At 42.3% G+C, this 20,068-nt stretch overlaps 1 protein-coding gene across 1 annotated transcript; it reads left to right on the forward strand.

Moving 5' to 3' along the window:
* Positions 1-54: 54 nt before the first annotated feature.
* Positions 55-19,709, forward strand: smchd1 (structural maintenance of chromosomes flexible hinge domain containing 1). The gene is made up of 46 exons (XM_053412659.1): positions 55-435; positions 2,336-2,411; positions 2,563-2,721; positions 2,841-2,923; positions 3,412-3,639; positions 3,756-3,875; positions 3,991-4,157; positions 4,268-4,358; positions 4,437-4,653; positions 4,723-4,843; positions 5,127-5,307; positions 5,414-5,602; positions 5,692-5,805; positions 6,302-6,408; positions 6,571-6,653; positions 6,764-6,877; positions 7,247-7,324; positions 7,418-7,537; positions 7,626-7,770; positions 8,305-8,407; positions 8,593-8,665; positions 10,420-10,559; positions 10,745-10,879; positions 10,970-11,194; positions 11,485-11,627; positions 11,782-11,867; positions 11,959-12,077; positions 12,824-12,985; positions 13,671-13,799; positions 13,903-13,982; positions 14,100-14,257; positions 14,389-14,504; positions 14,599-14,660; positions 14,874-14,961; positions 15,093-15,224; positions 15,311-15,466; positions 15,929-16,055; positions 16,395-16,514; positions 16,686-16,765; positions 16,862-16,984; positions 17,068-17,249; positions 17,901-18,010; positions 18,569-18,639; positions 18,725-18,893; positions 19,142-19,300; positions 19,398-19,709. The coding sequence occupies exons 1-46, from the start codon at positions 274-276 to the stop codon at positions 19,487-19,489; spliced, it is 5,895 nt and encodes a 1,964-aa protein (XP_053268634.1). The 5' UTR covers positions 55-273; the 3' UTR covers positions 19,490-19,709.
* The last annotated feature ends 359 nt before the right edge of the window (positions 19,710-20,068 follow it).

The raw sequence follows: 20,068 nt of genomic DNA on the forward strand, positions 1-20,068 counted from the left end.
AATTTAGCAGAGTTGACCCTTTTTTCCAACGCCTTGTGTCCGATCTTATTTTTGTTTAATTATATTTATCGTTTTTTTTTAGCAATTCCAAGCTGTACTGTATTTTAAGAGTTCGGGAAATGGACGTGCTTCTTTACCTGTGTGTGGTTACGTGAACGCAGCAAGGAGGTACTGTAGGGAGTGTAAACAAATGCTTCAGTTTGCGGCTGTTAAACATAGACACAACATCGTTGGCGTCGCGCTGAAACTTTCTACCGACACACTGACTCCAACATGTTCTCGTCCGTGGCGCCGATGAGCCGCGGCATCCAGCGGCCGAAGAGACGGATCATCCGCGTCTGCGACTGTCGCCTCCAAACCTCCGCGGGCTCCTCCGGCCATGAGCTGGAAACCTCCGGGATGAACTTCCATGGCTTTCAGGGACTCCTGGTCAAAGTAACCTTCCTTACTTTACTCTACTCACTGGCTGTTTGGAAGATAATGTCACTTTTATAAATATCAGGTTGTTATTATAAAGCCTAACTAGTTATTTACAATAGATAGATGGAGGGGTGAGTGGATAGATAGATGGATAGATGGATAGAAGGATGAATGGAGGGATGGATAGATAGATAGATAGATAAAGAGATAGATGGATGTAGAGATAGATAGATTCATAGAGGGATGAATAGATAGATAGGTACACTGTGTGCACAATTATTGGGCAATTTGTATTTTTGAGGATTCGTTTTATTATTGAACAACTACAGTGCTCTTGGTCAATACAAAATGTTAATAAACCTCAAACCTGAATATTTAAGAAAGTAAAAGTGAGGTTTTGGCTTTCTTAGGAGAAAATCAATGTGTCAACAATTATTGGTTAACTATTAGTGTGCAGAATTATTATGCAACTAAATGAAAAACGAAAATGTTCCCATCTCACTTGTTTATTTTCATCTGTTAAAGTGAGAATAATAAACAAACAACTAAAAACATTTCTGACATTTCAAAGAAATAACTCATTGAGCAATATAGCCACCCTTCTTTTCAGTAACAGTAATAAGCCTTCCATTCATGGATTCTGTCAGTTTCTTGATCTGTTAACAATCATCTTTATGTGCAGCACCAACCACAGCCTCCATATACTGTTCAGAGAGGTGTACTGTTTTCCTTCATCGTAAATCTCCCATTAATCTCCTGTCTAAGAAGGGCCCACATGTTAACTATAGGGCTAAGGTCAGGTGAGGAAGGGGGCCATGTTATTATTCTTTCATCTTTACGGCCTTTACTGGCTAGCCACGCAGTCTTCTTGAAAGATGCAGACTTCTGACTGTACCACTGCTTGAAGAAAATGTCTTCTAAATACTGGCAGTAGGTTTGGGAATTGATTTAGAGTCAATCTTCAACCCGAAAAAGGTCCAACTAGCTCATCTTTAATAATAACAGCCTATACCAGTACCCCTCCTCCACCTTGCTGGCATCTGAGTCGAAGTGGACCTGTGTGCCCGTTACTGATCCAGCCACGGGCCCATCCATCTGGTCTGTCATGAGTCACTCTCTTCTCTTAAATCTCTTTTAACTGAGGAAAAGAAGCTGCCTAATAATTATGCACACCTTGATATTGGGTGTTGATCTCCTTAGGCCACATACTCCCTCATTTCACAAATACTCTTCACCTGATATACTTAAATCCAATAAGCCTTCAAGTTTATACAGCTTGGAGTTGGAAAATATGCATACAAATTATGATATGTTCAAAATACTCACTTGCCTAATAATTGTGCACACAGTGTATATAGATAGATAGATAGACAAATCCTCGCGTTGAGGCTAAGTGCTGCTGTCTGTTGTGTTTGGTTAATTTGCGGAAACCATGGCCAAGGTCGGGGGAACAGGGTTGCTTCACTCCCTAGACACCACAAACAGTGTAGTCAGGTAATACTTTCTCCAGAGCCAGAGAACACATGATCTGTAGAGTGAGAAGTGTACGTACGCAGGACGTCAGAATATGAGAAATATGACATCACGCACAGTTTGTGAATTGATCGACTCTGAATTTCTCCCTGGCCAAGCTTCAATAAATATTTCATCATAGGACTCCTGAGCACTTCCTTCACTGATGAGCTGACCTTTGACAAGCAGGTTTTCAAACAACACCACAGGCACAGACTGTAATGGCATTGTTTATGCTGATTTGGTTGTATGAGGAACCAGTGGAGCCGTGTCAAATGAAAGAAGCTTAAATTTGAGTAAAGAAGTCTTTGATGCATGTTAAAAATGTCTGGGAGACCTTTTTTATTTTTATTAATCAATCTGATGATAAGTATTTCTATACATTGTCCTTTTTTTCGAACAGAAATTTCCAGTCCGTTCCGATGAAATGTTTGTGGTGGCCACTACAGATAGGAAAGCTCTGGATTCTAACACATTTGGTGAGTAAATTGGCCTTCAGGGGTTTCCGCAAATTATAGATGAGAAAATGAAACTAATACATTTTAAACTTTAGTAATCTGGTCCTCGTTGTTAACCCGGGTTTGACGGACTCTGTTCTGAACTTGCTGTGATTATTTGTGTTCCTTGTAGAGGAGCTTCAGGATGGCTGTACCCTCTACTTGCTTCATAAGCTGGACCAAGATCTCCCCGCGGCGATGGAGGAGCAAATCACGTTTATACCACATTATGACACGTTGATCCAGGGCGGCCTTTATGAGTACTACGATAGTGAGGGCCAGAAATCCTTATGTAAGCACCTACCTGGTTCAAACAGTCATTGGCTGTTCTAGTAAGCATGCTGGAGATTGACAGAGAGCTTAAGCTACACTGCATGTTTCCTCACTTGATTCCTCTGTTCATTTTTCTAGCGTACACACTTGCTGAGCTGATCGACAACTCTCTGTGGGCCACCTCTAAAAACACAGAGAGGAGGACAATAGAGATACGAATGGTTGGTTGGTTGTGGAGTTGCATGTCACTTTTTATCTTAAAGGAGACATATGATGCTTTATGTCCTTGTTAGAACCTAGAACCTGTCTAGCTGGAAAGGTGAATGACGCAGCACTGAGGGCGTTGTGCCAAAGCAGCCTGTTATTAAACAGTGATTTGAATGACAAATAGTGAACAAAAGTGCTTCACAAACAGTCCTTGAGTAAGTTCTATTGGTCTTTTTGTGAGCGTCAACACGACATGCCCACTTCTCATTGGTTGAGAGGCGGGACTTAAAGGATCACCCCAGGTGCTGGGTTTGATGGCGTGGTTGCGGCGTGATAAACAATGTTCCACTACAATCTATTAATTATGAACCTTAATATGAGCATCATATGTCTCCTTTAACTTGTTTTATATTGTATTATATTATGTCATTCATACTGTTGAATGAAATCTCAGAGGCAGACCATTATATCGGCAAAATTATATCTTCTCTTTATTTTCCAGCTTTTCGATGAAAGTGTGGGGAAAGCCGCCATCATTGCCTTAGACAACGGGTGCGGGATGACCTCACAGAAGCTCAGAGATTGGGCCGTATACAGATGCTCTAAATTCAACAGGCCTACTGAAAAGTACGTTCGGCCTGATCCCGCCCCCCGGAGTCTCAACAGTGATATATCCTACTTTGGAGTTGGAGGAAAACAGGCTATTTTCTACATTGGAGACTCGGTCAGGGTAAGTCCTTCGTGATCATAGTTAAGAATGCAGCTTTACTACATATAGTAACAAAAGAGAAGCATGTGGTCTTTGCAGCGGGATTTATATGTTGCGTTCTTCCGGTCTTTCACCAGATGATCACCAAATCAGTCGGCTGCCCAGATGTCCATGAGCTGATCTTGTCAAAAGAAGATTTCAAGAGGAAAGAAGAAAACAAGGAGGATATTTACAAAAGCGTCATCAAAAACAGGAAGGTAAACAACAAACCTTTTCTTTTTTAAGCGTTTCGTACTTTGATTGAAGATGAAGATGATCATGATTTGCAGTTCTCTGTGGTAACATCTGTGACGCCTCGTCCTCCTCCTGCAGCCCGGCGACCGGTCACACGCGATCAAAGCCGACGAGCGCTTCCTCCATTCCTTAATCGCTGAGGAACCGGGGAAGGACAGCTTCACAGCCGTGGTCATCACGGGGATCAGGCCGGAGCATGTAGCCTTTCTGAAACAAGATTTCAAGGTGTTGACCAGACAGCTAGCGTGAGTTATTTCCCCCGCATCCTCCACAGCGATAATCCAAAGTCTTTACAGGCCCCAACTGCTCTGATTTTCATTATTTCATTTAAAAACTTTTTTTTCCTTTGTTTCAGTCACACGTATCACTATTACATACATGGAGTCAATGGAAATGACCAAAGCAGCATCTTCACAAACTCCGATCATTCCAAAATTGACATTCAGGTAAGGCTGTTGGTCTTAAACAGTTTAAACAGCCTGTTTAGGGGAATTCTTACCATTTGCCTGTTGTCTATGAATCAGGTCACCTTGCGTGAAAAGCCACCTAAATCCCCCCGTGTGGTGAACCTCCGGGAAATCGATGAAGACATGCAGACTCTGTACATAAAAGCGGCTGCAGACACGTTTGAGTTTAAGGCCGCCACCGGAGTCGACACCGGCAGAGTGGAGGGAATCATTCGCTATCATCCCTTCCTCTACGACAAGGAGACATACCCACTAGGCCCGGAGGTGGCGGAAGGTATTACAACGTTGTTAAATAGTCAACATACTTTGATCGAATTGAAGATGTTATTCTTTGTTTCTTCAGCACTTCACGATGAAGAAGATTGCGATGGTGAGTCTGGGCTCCTGCATCAGGCAAGAGGCAAGAGGCCGATCTTTGAGTGTTTCTGGAATGGACGCCTCATACCCTACACCACAGTACATGAGTAAATACATTCATTATTATCTTTCATTACTTTTTCTTTAAAGAACTGTTGTACAACATGGATTTTCCCAGCAGAAAATGCAGCATTATGCAGAAACTCCTAGATGCGTTACCATGCATCTTGGTACAGGGATGCAGGATCGTTATCTCTCGTGGCCTCATCATCTCCAAACTGAAGTCCCATGAGCTGTACCTTTATGCTGATTAGATCCTTTTCTGCCACTGGGGCCCCTCGCTGCCTTGTGTATATGTTTACTGGTTTCTGTCATGTCTCGTTGTTGCAGGTTTGACTGGTGTGCGAAAGTCAAAGGAGCAAAGGTGCCTGAAGATTGCTACAGTCGCTTTTCAGGGGTGCTCTTCACTGACGACAAATTCCAGGTCACCACAAACAAGCTCACCTTCATGGACCTGGAGCAGAGAGTGAAGGGCAGGGAAACTATCTTCACGCGGGTTGTTGACGGACAGGTGATCATACACACATATTTTCTTTTCTATCGGAAAGACAATGAGTTTGTGGTCAAAGATCTCTTGGTGCAGCTTCTTTGCGATAAAGTGGTGAAACCTTCCACAGGAAAAAAGAACTAACATACAGAAGGAGTTCACACAGTGGCTAACAAACTGTCACGAGAATTTGGACAAGCAGGTGAAGTTCCTCGGCTTCAGGAAGATCGAGACTCGATCAGATATGGGCTCAAAGAAAATATGGGCAGCGTTCTCCGCCATCGAATTGGACGGCAAAATGTACAGAACAGGTCAACTGGTGAGCCGGTTTTTCTTTAGATATTGAAAGTGTATTCTGATTGTTCTGCACTCTACCTTGTATCAATGCTTACTCACATTTTCACACAGGTGAAGTCTCAGAGAACGCAGCCGATCATCCATGGTACCGTGCTCCAGTTTTTGCTGCAAGGACAGCATGACAAAGACGTCTTTGCCACAGGAGGACTGGTTGAAGTCCGTCTGGTAAGGAAGGAAAATGTCTGCGACGTATTACTGCCTTAGGAAGTTTTCTTGCAATAATTTATTCCCCGGTCTACACTACCTCAGATATTATTTGAACGTTTTTTCGTCCACCCAAACGGGAACACGCCTGGAGGTGTAAATTAAGTCTTCATTAAAAGAACCATCAAATACCTGAGAAGAAAATTGTGGTCCAGGTTACAGTGGGCGAGGCTCCTTTATTCCCCATTGGTGCAGTTATGACTCCTAGCAGGTACAAGTGTGGAAAAACCAGTGATTTGTTGTTGTTCGTCATTCTGGTGCTTACACACAGAGCAACAGTGGGAATTTGCTCAGTGAGCTGCGACATCATTGTTTCCCAAACTTGTTACTCAGAAACCAGAGTTTTTGAAAAATCTCCATTTTGGAAGATGTTTTTATAAAGCCTTGTTTTCATTTTGACTCTTATTTGAGTTTTACTATTTAACACGAGACAAACAAAACTAATTCTGCTTCCCAGGAACCAAAAGCACTTTACAACAAGAACAAGATCATACCCATTTTCAAGATCGACAGGAACGCCACGGACGAAAGCATCAAGAAATACATTGAAAATGACCTCTGCAGGTGAGTGAGCTGCACTGACACCGAAACGTTCAGGAAAAGCTCACAGCGATAGATTTTATTCAGGCCGATCAATTATTTGGTCTGGTGATCTGGTTAACGTTTCTGTTCCATTGCCGTCATGTTGTTTTTTATGTACATGAGTACATGATTGCTTTGTTCCAGGCTTCCACATGAGCTGAAAGTGATCTGGCAGGAATCTAACGAATGGCCGCAGAATTATGTTTGTCCAGCTGGGACTCCGTTAGGTAAAATATTATTATACCTCCTCCTCTCGCCTCTTCACACGCACACCCCAGTCACCAGTTAATACCCAAACATCATTCTGTTTGATTTGTGTTTTACTTTAATATTTCAGGGCCACTCAGAGTCGAGATCATGAACAAGAAGGGAGAGGGGATGTCGAGGATGCCCGCAACACGCCAGGGGACGGTGATCAAACTGAGCGTCAAGCTAACAGTGGTCAAGAATGGTAAGATCGTCCGGGCTGCGAATGAGAGAAATGTTCCATCACGCCTGATGAGTTGAGAACCTCCATCACACGGATCCCAAACGAACACAAAGCTTCAAACATCAAATGTCTTAATCGTTTCAATTCAAAAGAGCTGCACGGAATTATATTCACTTTTTTTCATCTTGCTTTATTCCCTGGAAAATCTGTTAAAATTTTAACATTTGTCTGGGAATTTGTACTGGAAATAAACATAAATATAAAATGATGTAACTTAGTCACCTTCATTTCTTTAACTAGCTTTATCTTAACTATCTTCTTACGATACTTCGCCGTCCAGCCTCTTCGTTTGGAGCTTGTAGCTATGTTTGTTTCCTCTTTCCCACGTAGGTCCTGCAAAGGCCGATGAGGTTCTCAGTTTGGATGCCGAGCACACGCCGAAGTGGGGTTACTGGTTCAAAAAAATTGGTACGTTGGTTTTTTATGTGTCGTTATAAAACGAATAGAAAGATGGAATGAAAGTATCATTTGTCATTGTTGCAAACATTTCACATTTGGCAGAGAGATTGAATGACCCTGGGAGTTACACGCTGTCCCTCAACACCCTGATACAGTACACCGGTGACAAGGTCTTCGGAGGCCGAGCCCTTCCAATCTCCAAAATCAGTTTCACCATCACGGGTAAGGAGGGCAGAGCGTCCACTGCCGTGTTGTAATCCTGAGTGTGAGCCCTGATCTCACACACCTCCGCTGCTTGTCTCCTTCTCAGCGGGGACAGCTGAGGCGTTTGTTTTGGGCGAGACGAACCCCATTCTTCATGTCGGCGTGCCATTTGACATTCCCCTGCAGTTAACAGATGGTTATGGCAACTCCACAAAGCCTCTTTCCAATCTCCTGCCTGCACTCGAATGCAGGTGGGTCATGATATCCCCGAGGGCGGGGTAGTGATCAGTATGTTTGTCAGTCTGTGGTTTTGTCTGTAGTACATTGTGTTCTCAACTGTTCTATAATTCTTCTGGGATAGTCGTTGCTGCTTTTCAGCTTTGTCACAGCGCTTCCATCTGATGTAAAAAACAGGTGTGTCAGGACTTTAATTGCACTTGTTGGCCGAGTCACACAACTACAGAGATGTTCTAGAACTCTCTAGTCTCCAGTCATGTTTTTTATTATTGTCAGAAATGTTCCTACTGTGATTGCACCGTTTAATCTGCATTGTCCAGTTTGGTTCAGGGAATATATCATGTATTTATGTACTCTTGTTTTTAAATCCCCAGTATTTTGTGTTTCCTTTCTTTTAAGAAAATGACTCATAAGAAAGATGAATCTTCTGCATATTAATGTGTATTTAAGATTACATGCACATGAATCTTTTATGATAAACTTGACATGGTTTATTAATAATCTCATTATGTGGCCCTTGCTGTGACACTATCATTGTTATCATTCAGGGACCTGGAGGTGAGTTATGCGACAGTGGACTGCAGTGGGAGCAAGTTCATCATCAAAGGTGTCAAAGCAAGAGGGAAGGTCCTGAATAACCAACCAGCCAAGGTGAGAACAATACCCACATGCTCTTTTTTTATGTAACCACACTCTGTCACAGGGGTTGATAGAAAAGAGAACCTCCATTTTGCTCATGCAGTAAAATCGCAGCTCCTACAACACAACTAAAACATCATTTCTCAAGCCCGGGTCGTTTCCTGCTGACTTCCTCCATCTTGCTTCTTATTTCGCAGAAATACGACCTGAGAGTGACCCTGACCGGCCTGAAAAAACCCACCCAGACCATCAAGATCAGTCTCCTCCCCGGTACGAATGCATTTATTAATTCAGTTAGATCTGAAGTCAGCTTTTCATTATATGAATCCGTGTGCAGGAATCATTTTGATGCTAGAGATGGTGTGGTGGATATCTGGAAATACAAGAGGCTGGAAACACCAAAGTTATCTACGTTTATTTAATAAGGGGCTTTCTGCAGAAAGGATCAACAAAGAGAAACCACAAGGATCTCAGAGTGAAGATGCAGTATTTGACTGACTAGCATTAGTCAGTCAAATACAATGATTTGACTGTCTAATGCTATCTCTCTCAACCAATCCAGACTGGTTTTGTAGTTGCTGGGAGAGAGCTCTCTAAATACAGACAACAGATATACATGTGTTTACCTTTGGAGATAAGAACACATACATTCAGTTCTTTGGGGAGTCAGTTGACAGTTTTCAGGTCATACACAGTTCAGACCATTAGAACAGGCCAAATCATAAATAATTTAGACAGGTCATAAAACTTACTTTTCAAGTAACATAGGTTTCACACATAGGTTTCACACATAGGTTTCACACCAGTGTTAATTTCGTTGACGAAGACGATGACGAAATATATTCGTTAACGACCTTTTTTCCATGACGAAGACGAGACGAAGACGTAACGAAAACGAATCTTTGAAAATAAAAACTATGACGAAATCTATTTTAATTTTCGTTGACGAGACGAGACCAGACGAAAATGTTGGTGGTTGACTAAGTCACAATAATTTTTAAAACATCATCGTATCAGGCCGTCATGAAGTATCAGGAGAGGGCGAGTGAATCTGTGTGTGTGTGTGTGTGTGTGTGCCTGTGCGCTCCCAGATAGCGCTCCGGTCCGTAGCTCCGCCCCCCGCCTCGCGCACTCGCTCAGAGAGACACAGTGAAAGCAGAGCGCGTTCTCGTGGAGCAGCCTCTCAGTGACCGACTGCTTCTTAACTATGGAAACAGTGAAAACCAGAGTTTCTATGGTCTCAGCTGCTCAGAGATCAGCGCCGCAGCTTCTTCATCAGAGCAGAAGCTGCAGTTGGTTTGTACCGATGTTCAGTTTCTGTGTCCGGCTCCAGTCTGACCTGCTCTCCCTTTTTGTTTTCACATTTAAAATTAAATATATATTTTTAAGCTATTAGGCTGCAGCTATATGTTTTTATAGAAAAGGAGTTTAATGTGGCTATTAAATGTGACTAAAACTAGACTAAAATGGAATTAGTTTTCGTCGACTAAAACTAGACTAAAATGTAATTTGTTTTCGTCGACTAAAACTAGACTAAAATGGAATTTGTTTTCGTCGACTAAAACTAGACTAAAACTAAGAAGGATTAAAATGACTAAAAGCTGACTAAAACTAATATGCATTTTCGTCAAAAGACTAAGACTAAGACTAAATCAAAAATAGCTGCCAAAATTAACACTGTTTCACACATGCTATAATTTTTCCATTATAATGGTAACTGTTTCTAGGATATAACAATGATACAATCCATGTTATATTTGTTAATGAACATGATTTTCTTCTTAATCTACACATTTATTTTATATCTTATGAAACTTGTACAACTGTATCTTTTCAAACAAAACTAATTGTTCATAAACAACAGATGAGAAAACCTTCATTTAAAAACATGGCTGGTGTGCAAAGGGTTTTAGAAAGACCTCTTTTACTGTTGGGTTGTCGCCAGTCACAGCTTTTTAACTACAAACCTTTACACTATACTTTATACAAGCAACTTTCTTGAGATGCATCATAATGTTTTTCAGGTAATCCGCATTCTCTCCATGTGAAGACAGACGACAATCCAGTCGTGATACAGAATAGAACCGCTGCCAGGTTTAACGTGGAAGTTCACGACGAGGCTGGAAACGTCACCACTCACCCCAGGCAGATAGTTCACTGCCAGGTGCGTGTGTGCGCTGTTGTTGTTGGGAAAGTGTGTGTGTTTGTGTGTGTGTGTGTTAAGACTCAGGTTGTGCTCATAGTGAAAAGTCGTATCTTTTCCTCCCTCTTGATTGAATAATACCATTTGATTAAACATGGATTGTTCAGTGTGCATTTAGATCTATCCTCATCCCTCCCTTTTTGAAGGTCCAGGTTCCGGGGCTCACGCCGACCACGGTCGACTGCAGCAGAACAGGAGCAGGTCAGCTGGTGACAAAGCCCATCAACCTGAAAATAGTCGGGGGTGAACCTCAGAAGCTGAAAGTTAAATTTGAAATGCCTGTAAGTTTGAAAAAACATCAACAACACCCTAATTTTTCCTCTAAAATAAAAACTACTCATAAAACGCCCACCTCTTCGTTTTTCTGCCAGAGTCGGAGGAATGTAGAGTCGGTCGTGAGGGAGCTGACTGTGATACCCAGCACCAGAGTGTCTCAGATCATGGTCTGCAGACAGGACGGCGAGAGTCTGGTGCTGAGGAGCGATGAGAAGATCAGCTGGCTGGCTGGGGGCTCCCTGGAGAACCTGTTCTATAAACTGTATGATGAGGCGGGCAGAGCTGTGCCCATCACGGAGGAAATAGCTTCTATGGTCAAGGTGTGTATCAAATAACAAATTAAAACCAAACTTAAGGAAACAATTGAAGGAGCGTCATCGTGATAAGAGCTACTCAGAATGAAAGAAGCCATCAAGCGATTCTGTCCTTCAGATGGATTATTTAACGTTAACTTTGAGTTATTAATTTGTTCCATGTCCCATCCACTAACACCGAGGAGGGGGGATTTATGAATAATGGTGCAGCCAGCCACCCAACAGGGGGCGATGATCAAGATGATCTGGCTTGTATTTATCAATAATCGTCATTGCTTTGTGTTTATTTATTTCAGTTTAACTGGACGAAAGAAGTGGATGTCAAAGACCTGTTGCTGGGGAAGCTGCCAGCCGTTCCGGTACCCACACAGGTGCATGAGGAGCGTTTCTACCAGGTCTCTTACCAAGACCAGAGCGTGTCTGTCTCCTTTACCATCGTGTAAGTACGAACCCAACTCAGGACAAACTGTTTGCACAAAGTGAATTCAATCTCTGAAGCTCCCTCAAGCTGCTTTCAGATCCCCTCTGTTTCCAGTCTTGATGCTAAGGTAAGATAGCGTTATCGCCTCATCCTTTGCATGTTTGGTTTGTAGACCTCGTCCGGATGAACCAGCCAAATTAAGGACGACTCTGCTCAACGACACAGTGAAGCTCGGGGAAACTCTGTCTGGAAGCATCAGTGAGTATGAACCTTATCTCACAAAGATCAGATTTGTCTCAGATATGGTTTCACCCTGGATAACACGCTGCTTTTGTTCTACCTGACACAGACTTGGAGCTTGTGGACAAGTACGACAATGCAACCAGGACGCTGACGGCCACATGTGTGAAGAACTTGAATGTGAAAGCCGAGGGTCTGGACAAAGAAGCCGTCACCTATCAGTGGCAGGTAAGAGATTCAAGGATTTGTTCACCCAAGAGTTTTCCTTTATAAAATAATAATTATAAAAACAAACATTATTTATATAGCCCTTTTTAAACCAAGGGTTTACAAAGTACTTTGACAGCAAAGCGACAAAAGAAAATATTAGAAATAACAATCAACAAGAAGCGCCAAGGAGACCAGGCAACCACGTTTATGTGGTCGGAAACAAGGTGATGTTCAAATTAAGTAATAAAATAAATGAAAAGAAAACGAAAAAAATAGTAAAAACACGACATCAAAATAACTCAGTATTTTCTTTTTATATTTTTTTTAATCTGTCGACATTACTGACAAAACGTGATGATAATAATAAACTCTTTATTTTTAATATTATTTAGCACTTTTCTTTTATATTTGATGCTTCAGGTGCATATGTCACTTTTGCATATGTCACTTTTGCATATGTCACTTTTGCATATGTCACTTTTGCATATGTCAAGTTTGAAAACTATTTGAATGACGCATGATTTGTTGGAACATATTCAAATATAAATCCTGCAGCTTTTCTTGCTCAAAACAACATCACATTAGTGGCTTACTTTACCGATGGGGCAAGAGGCCCAGCACTAAGTTAAGCTGCAAGTGAGCGCCCTCTGCAGGATCTTGAGGCAAACGACTTCAGTCTTTTGAGCGGGTGTTTGACTTTCGTTTGAAAAGGGACAGTGTGTGGGAGCAGTGACGTTAACACTCTCACTCTGTGTGTTTTTCAGGAGAGCAGCAGGTCTGTGGATGTGACGGGAATCTGTTTCCTCCGTGGGACGCCCGGCATCAAGAACCTGCTCTTCACCTACCAGACCTACACCACGTATCAGATCGTTAATGTGACGGCTGGAGACCCTGCACTGCTCAAACTAGTCAGTGGACCTTCGCAGGTAAGAACAGGTTCTAATTTGTTCATAGCTTTTTTAGCTCTGCAGGTTGTTGTCATAAATTTTATCTTAAATCTAGCAAATCTGCTTATTTAGACTCTGCGTGTTAAAAACTACATAACATGATTTGTAAAACTTGTTGATTCTGTGTTCACAACTACTCGTGGTTGGATTTAAACGTTTTTTGTAATAAAATACGCACAGGCTTGTAACTAATGGAGTCAGAGCAGCACTTCACAGCAAGCTACTCTGGAAAAGTTGATTCTTTAAAGCAACCACAGTCGACCAAAGTGCTGTTAGGGCATTCAAATATGAATGTGAAATATATATAAACAGAAAATTGAAAAGCAATAAAACGTTAAACATTATAAATATGTGAGAATTTCAAAGTTTCTTCTGCAGTAAACTTTGCTCCATTCAAGATTCAAGATTTTTATTGTCAAATGCACAACAATAACATTCAGCAGTCGCTGGCAATGAAATGCTTGAGTCACAGGCTCTCTTCTAGCAATGCTCAAGGAATTACAACCAAAAAATAAAATAGAAATAGAATAAAATAAAGTAAACGTTGTTGAGTCTTTCTCCGTCTCTCGAAGTTACTGAAGTGGCAGTTTTTAGATATTCAGGCTCTGAGACCCAACGAGACCTCGACTAAACATTACAATCACACCTCTTCTCTACGTACAAGCCTCTGCAGGTGATTAACGATCACAGCATCCCCACACCGTTCCTCATCCAACTCGTCGACGAGTGGGGAAACGTCTCCACTGACAAGAGGGTCGTCGTGGTAATTAAATCTTCCCCACCAGGACTGAAGGTTAGCGTGACGAGAGGAATACAAACAGGCCATTTACACTTTACTAAAACGTCTCTTATGAGTAATCTAACTGGAGAAATGTCATGTAATCCTGTTGTTTTAGGTGTCGTCAGGTGTTGTTTCACAACCAGTGGATTCAGAAGGGAAAGCCTCTTTCACTGTTAATAGTGTGAGCGGTCAAAGGTGAGTGTCACCTTTTAATATAATAGAAAACGGTATTATGATGGTTATTATCATATTATTACAATAAAATAATTAATTGTTCATCATTCACTTGTTGCTACCCTGTTGTTCCACCAGGGGTTGCTATCAGCTGGACTTTGACGGATCCCTTAACAACAAACACATCCCGGGTCCAACGGTGAATCTCACTGTTTTACCTAATCCCAACAAACCTGTGAGTCTGACAGTGGATTACAGCACCGCCGCCAGGTTTCCTGCCGGAGGAACTTTCCCAGGTTTGTGTTTGTATCTGTGGTTTGTGTTCTGACACAATGTGACCGGTTTCACTGGGTGCAACAACCTTAGTGTGTGTCTCTGTGTGTGTGTGTGTGTGTGTGTGTGTGTGTGTGTGTGTGTGTGTGTCCAGTGTTCTCAGTGACTGTGGTGTCCGATGAAGGAAGCCCGATGACGACTTTTAACCCAGCTGCTGTGACCATGTTGCTGTGGGAGGGAGAGGCCTCAGACAGAAGACCTCCACACACAGTCAGTGTTTTACTAACATACTCTGGGACTGACACTGATTTTTACTTTCCATCAACGAATACTTGAAATACACTCTGGTACTTCTCCTCTGTAGCCCACTGAGCTGAAGTGCAGTAAACCCATGGACAATGAAAGGAAAGACTGTTTTCACTTTAGGTAAGATGTCGTTTATGTATTTATATTTTTTATGTCAAATATAAATATAAATACACATCTTTTCTGCCGTGTTTGCTCTGTAAAATAAAACGGCCTCTACCTTTGACGTCTAACATCCAACAAATCTATCGTTCAGGCTCTAGAAATGAGAAGATTCAAACAGATGTGATGTCTGATATATATATAAATATGTATATTTGTGTTTAACTGCAGGGATAAAAAAATCCCAGAAACCGCTGGAAATCACACCGTCCAGTTCTCTCTGCTCATCGACCAAACTAACTTCCTGCTCAGTAATAAGGTCGGTTGAACCCAAAATCGATCAAATCTGTTTCTTCCTGACACTTCTCAAACAATCCAGGCATGCTGGGAGACTGTGGCCATCGTCAATGATCCCTGAGAGAGGTCACTGACTTCAGCTCTGTCTCGTAGATCATTTTAAACGTGGTGGCCAATCAGCCCGTCAAACTGGCGCCCGAATCCCAGCCTCCAGCTCCAGTCGTTTCCTGCTGCAGGGACGTTAAAAACCGAACCCTGGTGCAGGATATGACTCTGAGGATCATGGTAAAAAAAGGAAGAGCCTAAGGATTTCAGTTAGGCAACAAATACCAGCTGATAAACCACTAAAATGTTGACTTAATGGTTTTCAGGACTCCTACGGAAACCCAGCAGGGAAGGACCTTGTCGGCAAACTGGTGGTTTCCATAACCAACTGTAGCGGTGATGGAGCAAAACCCACTCCTCTGTTTGAAGGCAGATTGAGCAGATGCGAGATTAGCCTGGCGGAGGGACAGGTCCACATCACCGTGAGTAAAGCCACGTTCCCACTGCACAACTGGCTCAGTCCCCAGTTCACACTCCACGATCTTCCACCAGGAGAAATCACCAACTAGGATTATCATATTTAAGCTTATCTGAAAAAAGCCCTCTGATCCCGACCCCAACCTCACTCCATGCAATTAATGTAAGCTGCACTGGGTTTGTGTTACTCTCTCTCACCGTTGTTGCTTGTTTTTCCCAGATTAGACGTTCGCAGTGTAAAAAATCAGGGAGCAACTGAAACCATATTTACCGGCACCAGCTTTAACCAGTGCTGTGCTCTGATTAACAGGAGTAGGATATTTAGTTAGAAATCTATTCGGCGACCGCCCATCCAAGCTTTTGTATTCTTGGTGTTTGGAAGATCAGGTTCAAACTTTTAAGCGTTAATCCTGTGATGAGATTATTTTGGCCTCCTCCAGGTCTCACTGTGCTCTTACTGTCCACAGAGGTTGGCCATCATGGAGAACAGCCCGGGCGAGGACGGCAGTGAATACACCCTCCGCTTCCAGCCGGACGTGCCGCAGGTTCCCACGCCCCTCGCTCCATTTGAGCTCACCTTCCACTTTTACGACGGTATATCAAACTTCATTCACTAACAGATAAATGAAATCGGATACTTCACATGTGATTTGATTTAGCTCACTTTTGTATTTGCTGAGGTTCTGCGATTAAAGTCTCTTAATTAAACATCAGAACCTTTTTAATGCAGTGGTTGATGATTGCATGATTCAAAAGCTGTTATTCTCCAAAGACACAGTGCTGTTAAAGTTTTCTTAATTTTGCTTTTTGGTTATTCAAGAGCAGATTTTGATTTTAAGAAAGAAGAAGACAAATATCTGAAGTCTGGGCAAACAAAACATAATTTCTAATTTTCTCTATTTAACCTTTTTGTTTTTGTTTTTTTCATTTCAGATGCAGTGAACCAACAGAGAGTGTGTGACCTGCTGAAGAAGAAAGACCGTCTCAGTTGTGCCATTTCTGTTCATAAACAATTGTTCGATAGTTACTCTGAACTCAGTAATATGTACACGGGTACGATTTCTACTTCCTCAGTTTGTTTTAGTTGTTTGTTCAAATCAAAGACTGTATATAAAGATGGACGACATTCCCTGAAAGTGAAGCCAAATCACCTTTATCATCCCCTGGTGGTCGGTTTGTGTCTATTATTTTGTCTCTAATTGAAAGTCCTCTTCTGAAAACCAGTTCAACACCAGACTGCGAGTGCCAAAGTGGCCGACCAGACACAAGTTCTGAAGAGGAAGAACGTGACAGTAACAGAATCTGTAAGATGTCCGTTCCAGTCCCGCACTTTTCCTTCGGATCCCTTCTACATACATTTATCCTGAGATGATATTTCTATACGTTTGTATTTTTGGCAGATTCCTGCTATCGACCAACTCCTGACGGAGAAGACCACGGCAGCTGATGGGATTCGGACTTCCGTCAAAAGAGTCTGCTCCATTCGTGACGACTTCATGGGGCAGCAGGATGTTTTGGGAATGGTAGTGTTTGTTCTTTTGTATCTTTACAAGTGTTTGTAGTGTTTAGAGGCTAGAGTTAGTTTTTTCATTCGTACTCTTTGCAGGTCGGTCACTTGGCCTACGTGCAGGATGACGCGGCAGCCAGAGTCATCTCCTGGCACATCCGTGGTGACATGGACTGTTTGGTCACCAGGTCGACAGAGGCAGCTCGGAGGATCTATGACGACACCCAGGGCCGGCAGCAGGTCCTGCCCCTCGACAGCGTGCTCGTGCCACAAACAAACAGGTAAACTTCTGTCAGCTTATTTTCTTAACAAGTAAAGTTGAAGGTCGTTTATCCGATGCTGAAAACTTCCGTTTGACGGTTTGCTTGCAGAGATTTTATTCTGCATCTCCTGTGTTTTTCTATCAAGTCCCAACCCCTTCATCAGTTGTTTGAGTTTTCTTGTTGGCGTCTGAGTAGCTTCCGTGTGTGTGTGTGTGTGTGTGTTTGTGTGTGAGTGTGTGTGATTATAGTCCAACATGAGGCTTCCAAAACAGTCATTTAAACATATTGTGCAGCTCGTTCTGTAACTAACTGCAATAACCCACATATAGTATATTCCTGCTTTCATTCATTTACCTCAATATAAATAAATAAAGGGCAATAAAAAGTTTAGTGTTTTATGATACAAGACTTCATGAATAAACTTATTTCTTTCTATTTCACTATACAAATAATGGGGATGATTATTATCAAACAGGAGGAAGTGCAGTTTCCTGCTCCTGATGACAGTTGCTGTACTTAAGGGATCATCCCGTCAGTGTTTACTGTTTCAGCCCATTCCAATGAATGAAATACTTTACAACACAACCAGCCATTTATCAAACCAGGTTTAGATGTTTTAAGCCCGGAGTTACTGCCGTAATCTTCCTCTAAAATCTGAATTTCCTGCAGACCGCTGCCACACATGAGAAACGGCCGCAGCCTCTTTGAGCACTCTGGGAACCCGGTGTTTGCCAGAGACCTCCTGATTTTCCCGCGGGACCAGGAGAGCTGTGCCATCGGTGAGTTTTCTGTCGTAGTTTTCTGCCGCTCAGTGAAACGTGACTAACAGTTGTCGTTTTTTTCAGTGCAGACATATTAAAAGAGTACATGGATTCTCTTCGAGGTTCCCACGTCTCTTTGCTGTAGTTGGGGTGTTTCCTTAATGCCCCCGTTGAGCTTTGGGTAAATGTTTCCACCTGAGGTCCAGCGCTGTGGGGTTCGAGGGGTCCCTCGTTAGGGGCCCTTCCACTGGAGCAGAAACTGGGCCTCTTGCAACACATTAATATTATAATGTTTTTATGTAGTGATGATTTTCTTTTGAGTAGATAAAAGTAGGTTCCGCCAAATCAAATAGATTTTGTATTATTCATTGTATAATGTACCAAAATTGTCCAGCTTGTTTACTGTGAAACATAAAAAGTCCTATTTTGTTTCAGATTTCAATGACTGTACATTGTTCTTGTCGTATAAAGAGTGGTCATGGACTGTGAATAAAGATGGACGACACGTCTCGACTTTCTCCTGTAAACAAGTTGATATTCTGAGTGGTTAAATAAAGTTTCCTGCTCACTTTTCAGTGTTTGCTAACATCCTGAGTGAGACGATTCTGATGGACGACCTGGATTCTGCAAACAACTACAGACGGGCGGTGAGTGACGCCCACTGACAGAGCAGCAGCAGAATAGAACCGGCCGCTGGTTATTGATCCTTTTCAAATGTGCTTCTGCTTTCAGCTGGTGCAGAAAAAGATCCGGTGTCCCACCATTCTGACCAGGCAGGGGGAGAGGATCCACGCCGGGGGCAAGTTCGGCGGCGCACAGAACAGAGCCCCACCGGATACCTCATTCAAAGTGTTCGGAGCTCCAATCCCAGAGCTATTCTACACTCTTCAAGAACAAATAGGTGATCTCTCTCATGTGTCCTTTTCAGACGTTGACTTTAGAGAAAGTCCGGAAAATTGGATCTGGACATTTTCTGTAGTTTGTCGTTTAACACGTGAACAACAAAGCAGGAGATTCATAGCATCACAGAACCCTCCGGAGTTCATGTCTATAGTCATGTAATGCCTTTTATTTTTTGGGCTGTGTTCACTCGGCTTGTGCTTAAATTTCTCTTTCTCGTTTTTTTTTTTTAATTTCTTTAACTGATAGACCTGATCCGTCAGTACCGGACAGCTGTGGAAAAGAAAGAGAAGGCAGAAAAGGAAAGAGAAGACCACTCGAACGAGATGAAGTCCCCTGACATGATAAAGAAGCAACAGGACAAGGAGACGAAAGAGAAGCAGCTGGAGGAGATTGAAAGACAACTAAGTATGTTTTTTTCCGCCTGGGAGAAAAGAAAGAGAGTAAATTACAGGATTTGATCGGTTAATGCTGATTTCTCATTGCTCTTTGTTTCATCTTCTAGGCTCTACAGCCATGGGACCCAGGAGGTCATTGAAACGGGTTCTGGAGGACGCTGCCAGGCCTTTGGACAGCATCACAAAAAGAGCTAAATGAAGACTCACACAAGAAATGGATGAATACAACCTGACTTGAATTTTTTATAATAGTTTTATTAGTACCTTTATTTTTTTACTAGGGGTCAGTGAAGTTACTGTTTTTAAATGTGCTAATTTGTTTTCTTAGGTTTGTATGTTTGGACAAAACTTGATTTACAAAAGCATAATGTGTGTCTTGGGAAAATCTATTTATATTAAAGAAGTTCTGTATTTACTAAGCTCACTCTTTTTCTGTGTCCTTATTTCTGCTCAATGATAACTAGGGTGAAACGCACGTTGTACATTTCAAATCTGGGCATGCATTTTACGCACGGGATAATTGCGAAGGATTTTGGGAACAAAAACCATCATTATCCAAACGTAGGCGTCCGGAAGCCATGTAGGTGGATGATGTTGGGGTTTTTTTATGCTGGAAGGCAACGAGATCTCTTGTGTTTGTGTGTATGTGTGATGTGAGAACACAGAAAACGTCCGTCAGTGTTGGAGGGGGTCTGCGTAACGTCACATCCAAAGTCGCTGGAGGAGCTTGTGCGCACCAGCGAGAGGGGGAAGAACCCACGGTGCGTCCACTGCTCCC

This window comes from Pleuronectes platessa, chromosome 20 (assembly GCF_947347685.1).
Source record: "Pleuronectes platessa chromosome 20, fPlePla1.1, whole genome shotgun sequence".
NCBI classification, from domain to species: domain Eukaryota; kingdom Metazoa; phylum Chordata; class Actinopteri; order Pleuronectiformes; family Pleuronectidae; genus Pleuronectes; species Pleuronectes platessa.

Excerpts from the sequence above, each read along its gene's own strand:
- smchd1 (XM_053412659.1), top strand. The coding sequence starts at position 274 with ATGTTCTCGTCCGTGGCGCCGATGAGCCGCGGCATCCAGCGGCCGAAG. Across the intron at positions 3,876-3,990 it reads GCGTCATCAAAAACAGGAAG|CCCGGCGACCGGTCACACGC; the intron begins GTAAACAACAAA and ends CTCCTCCTGCAG. Across the intron at positions 7,538-7,625 it reads AATCAGTTTCACCATCACGG|CGGGGACAGCTGAGGCGTTT; the intron begins GTAAGGAGGGCA and ends TCTCCTTCTCAG.